Source organism: Gobio gobio, assembly GCF_949357685.1.
Source record: "Gobio gobio genome assembly, chromosome: 20".
Lineage (NCBI taxonomy): Eukaryota > Metazoa > Chordata > Actinopteri > Cypriniformes > Gobionidae > Gobio > Gobio gobio.
The window spans coordinates 49518225-49523015 of record NC_137113.1 but is presented as its reverse complement, the minus strand read 5'-3'; the positions used below and the strand labels follow the sequence as shown (position 1 = coordinate 49523015).

The 4791-nt window shown below is 44.2% G+C and overlaps 1 protein-coding gene across 1 annotated transcript in view; it reads right to left on the bottom strand.

The window, feature by feature from the left end:
- LOC307143690 (uncharacterized protein) overlaps positions 1-4791 on the bottom strand; it is a 96990-nt gene continuing 92199 nt past the window's right edge. The window contains exons 21-23 of the mRNA XM_079845437.1: positions 3899-4099; positions 343-489; positions 1-256 (exon numbers count right to left, since the gene is read on the bottom strand). Of these exons, the coding sequence (XP_079701563.1) occupies positions 107-256; positions 343-489; positions 3899-4099 (498 nt within the window). The 3' untranslated portion in view covers positions 1-106. The remainder of the gene's footprint in view (positions 257-342; positions 490-3898; positions 4100-4791) is intronic.

Here is a 4791-nt window from a genome sequence, read left to right as displayed (position 1 = left end):
AACAGAAACACAAAGATCATGTAATGAAGAATATTACAAACAGTAAATGTAACACTGAACAGATTCAAAAAGATTTATATGTTTGAAAAACTCGCTGGACTGAAGACTAATCGATCATCAGTTTCTTGATTGAGTCCAAGTATGTGGGAATGAGAGAGCTGACGGACTCGTCGTCATCCGTGACCTTCTCACCCCTGCCCTCTGACCCCACTGACCCGGGTGACCTCACCAACGCTGGATAGGGCGTGCTGTAGCCCTGCGTGTGACACAGACGAGAGAGCGGAGCGTTACTCGACACACACAGCACTGAGACCTAAAGTGCAGACGAGAACACACACTCACGGAGGAGTAGCCCTTGCCGAAGCTGCCGCGGTTCTTGGTCCGGATCTTGGTGAGCGCAGACTCTGCGATGTCGGCCCGCTCTTCTGCGTCGTCCAGCTCATGAACCGTCTTCCTGTACTTGGCCAGATTCACGTTGGCCTGCTCCTCCTGATCCGGGAAACACAGATTACAGTTCAACACTCAACACTTTCCTTGGCATACGGTGCATCCGGGAAGTATTCTGCGCTTCACTTTTTGTTATGTTCCACTGATCATCCCTGAGATGTTTCTACAGCTCGACTGGAGTCCACCTGTGGTCAGTTCAGCTGATTGGACATGATGTGGAAAGGCACACACCTGTCTATATAAGGTCCAGCAGGTAACAGTGCATGAGCTCAAACCAAGCCATGAAGGAATCGTCTGAAGAAGTTTGGGAGCACCAGGGGCATAAACTGATTAGACTAGTCTTAAAAATTAGTCGTCTATTTTTTTCTTCAAGACTTTTCTTAACTTTTTAAAGTCAGTTACATAAAAAGTTAGATTGGTCTAATTTGAATCAGAAAACTAAGACTGATTACCTCTTGACTAATTGCTAGTGTTTCAAATTAGTTCTTAAGACACAGTCTAAACATAATGGCTAAGTTTATGAAACTGGCCCCAGGACTCTTCCTAGAGCTCCCGCTGGACAAACTGAGCGATCGGGGGAGAAGGGCCTTAGTCAGGGAGGTCAAGAACCCGATGGTCACTCTAACAGAGCTCCAGCATTTCTCTGAGAGAAGAGAACCTTCCAGAAGAACAGCCATCTCTGCAGCTCTCCACCAATCAGGGCTGTGTGGGGGCGTGGCCAGACGGAAGACACTCCTCATGACAGCCCATCTGGAGTTTCCCAAACGGCTCCTGAAGGATCTCAGATCATGAGGAACACAGATTGAACTCGTCATGTCTGGAGGAACCCAGGCGCCGCTCATCTCCTGGCCAATCCCATCCCTACAGTGATCATGGGGGGGGGGCAGCTCATGCTGTGGGATGTGTTTCAGGAACTGGGACACTAGTCAGGATCAGGGAAAGATGAATCCCTGATGAAGACCTGCTCCAGAGCGCTCTGGACCTCAGACTGGGGTGAAGGTTCATCAACAGGACAACGACCCGAAGCTCAGCCAAGAGAATACAGGAGTGGCTCCGGGACGACTCTGGGAATGTGCTTGAGTGGCCCAGCCAGAGCCCAGAACCCGATTGAGCATCTCTGGAGATCTGAACATGGTCGACCTTCCCCATCCATCCTGATGGAGCTCGAGAGATCCTGCACTGAAGAACGGGAGGAACTGCCCAAGCACAGCCGAGCTTCAGCATCAAACTCACAAACACCTGAGGCTGGGATTGAGCAAAGGCTGAGATACTGATGGACATGGGATCGTTTCCATTTTTTTTTTTAAATACATTTGCAAAGATTCCAAACAAGCTTCTTTCACGTTGTCATTATGGGGCACTGTTTGTAGAATTCTGAGGAAAATAATGAATTGAATCCATTTTGGAATAAGGCAGTAACAAGTCAAGCGCTGAGAAACTCTCCAGATGATATATTCATGATCATAATACAAATAATACAACATATACAAAATTATTTAAAAAAAACCCTTTTGACTTGTCATAATTGAGATGAGTCATAATTATGACATAAAAGTTTATAGTTATGACAAATTGACAAAATGACAAAATTTCAACAAAGTTAGTGCCAGTTTAAGCTGGTTAGTGCCAGTTTATGCTGGTTAGTACTAGTTTATGCTGGTTATTGCTGGTCTATGCTGGTTAGTGCCAGTTTATGCTGGTTAGTGCCTGTTTATGCTGGTTAGTGCTGGTATATGCTGGTTAGTGCCAGTGTATGCTGGTTAGTGCTGCTGGTTAGTGCCACTTTTTGCTGGTCAGTGCTGCTGGTTAGTGCCAGTTTATGCTGGTTAGTGTTGCTGGTTAGTGCCAGTTTATGCTGGTTAGTGCTGGTTTATGCTGGTTAGTGCCAGTTTATGCTGGTTAGTGCTAGTTTATGCTGGTTAGTGCTGGTCTATGCTGGTTAGTGCCAGTTTATGCTGGTTAGTGCTGGTTTATGCTGGTTAGTGCTGCTGGTTAGTGCCAGTTTATGCTGGTTAGTGCTAGTTTATGCTGGTTAGTGCTGGTCTATGCTGGTTTGTGCCAGTTTACGCTGGTTAGTGCCTGTTTATGCTGGTTAATGCTGGTCTATGCTGGTTAGTGCCAGTGTATGCTGGTTAGTGCTGCTGGTTAGTGCCACTTTATGCTGGTTAGTGCTGCTGGTTAGTGCCAGTTTATGCTGGTTAGTGTTGCTGGTTAGTGCCAGTTTATGCTGGTTAGTGCTGGTTTATGCTGGTTAGTGCCAGTTTATGCTGGTTAGTGCTAGTTTATGCTGGTTAGTGCTGGTCTATGCTGGTTAGTGCCAGTTTATGCTGGTTAGTGCCGGTTTATGCTGGTTAGTGCTGGTCTATGCTGGTTAGTGCTGCTGGTTAGTGCCAGTTTATACTGGTTAGTGCTGCTGGTTAGTGCCAGTTTATGCTGGTTAGTGTTGCTGGTTAGTGCCAGTTTATGCTGGTTAGTGCTGGTTTATGCTGGTTAGTGCCAGTTTATGCTGGTTAGTGCCAGTTTATGCTAGTTAGTGCTGGTTTATGCTGGTTAGTGTCAGTTTATGCTGGTTAGTGTTGCTGGTTAGTGCCAGTTTATGCTGGTTAGTGCTGGTTTATGCTGGTTAGTGCCAGTTTATGCTGGTTAGTGCCAGTTTATGCTAGTTAGTGCTGGTTTATGCTGGTTAGTGTCAGTTTATACTGGTTAGTGCTGCTGGTTAGGGCTGGTTAGTGCCAGTTTATGCTAATTAGGGCTGGTTTATGCTGGTTAGTGCTGGTTTATGCTGGTTAGTGCCAGTTTACGCTGGTTAGTGCCAGTTTATGCTGGTTAGTGCCGGTTTATGCTGGTTAGTGCTGGTTTATGCTGGTTAGCGCTGGTTTATGCTGGTTAGTGCCAGTTTGTGCTGGTTTATGCTGGCTAGTGCCAGTTTATGCTGGTTGGTGCTGCTGGTTTGTGCCAGCTTGCTGGTTAGTCCCTGTTTATGCTGGTTAGTGCTGGTTTATGCTGGTTAGTGCTGGTAAGTGCCAGTTAGTGCTGGTTTATGCTGGTTAGTGCTGGTTTATGCTGGTTAGTGCCAGTTTATGCTGGTTAGTGCTGCTGGTTAGAGCCAGTTTGTGCTGGTTAGTCCCTGTTTATGCTGGTTAGTGCTGGTTTATGCTGGTAAGTGCTGGTTTATGCTGGTTAGTGCCAGTTTATGCTGGTTAGTGCTGCTGGTTAGTGCCAGTTTGTGCTGGTTAGTCCCTGTTTATGCTGGTTAGTGCTGGTTTATGCTGGTAAGTGCTTGTTTATGCTGGTTTATGCTGGTTAGTGCCAGTTTGTGCTGGTTAGCGCTGGTTTATGCTGGTTAGTGCTGGTTTATGCTGGTTAGTGCTGGTAAGTGCTGGTTTATGCTGGTTAGTGCTGGTTTATGCTGGTTAGTGCTGGTTTATGCTGCAGCAGCAGAGTGTCCTACCGCCTCCTCCACTTGTCTTTTGTAGGCTCTCATCTTCAACTGCAGTCTCTCCACCAGCTCCTGCATCCTCTGCTGGTTCTTCTGGTCCTCCTCCGTCTGGAAGAGCAGCTCCTTCAGACGGCGCTCGTTCTTGCGCAGGTTCTTCAGTGTCTCGCCGTGTCTCTTCTGCTCGGCGTCCAGCTCCAGCTCCAGCTCCTTCACCTGCAGGATTACACACAGAGAGAGCACTGACACATCATTTATAAACCGACTACTGCTCATTCAGAATATCTGAACTGCTGAAAGAATGGAATGCCATTTTCACAACATAAGAAAAAAATCATGCTTTGATAAAATCTCATAAAAATCACTGCATAGTTTCAACTTTTTACGTCAGAATTATGACGTTTCATTGATTTCAAATTATCATATTTAAGACATTTTATGTTTATTTTGACCTGATTTAGTATGTCATAATTTAGATAAAAAGATAAAAATTCATAATTACGGCATAAAAGTTATAGTCATAAAAGTCATAATTACGAAATTACTTGACTTGGTATGTCATAATTATTACTTTTGAACATATAAATGACATTTTATGTCAACTTTGAATTCATCTCATAAATCTGATTTAGTATGCCATAATTATGATTTTTCATCATATCAATCACTTTTATGTCCATTTTGACTTTATTAATATGATTTAGTATGTCATAATAATGATTTTCCTCATATCAATGACCTTTTATGTCCATTTTGACCTCATAAACCTGATTTAGTATGTCATAATGATTTTTCCTCATATCAATGACCTTTTATGTCAATTTTGACCTCGTAAATCAGATTTAGTATGTCATAATAATGATTTTTCCTCATATCAATGACCTTTTATGTCAATTTTGACCTCATAA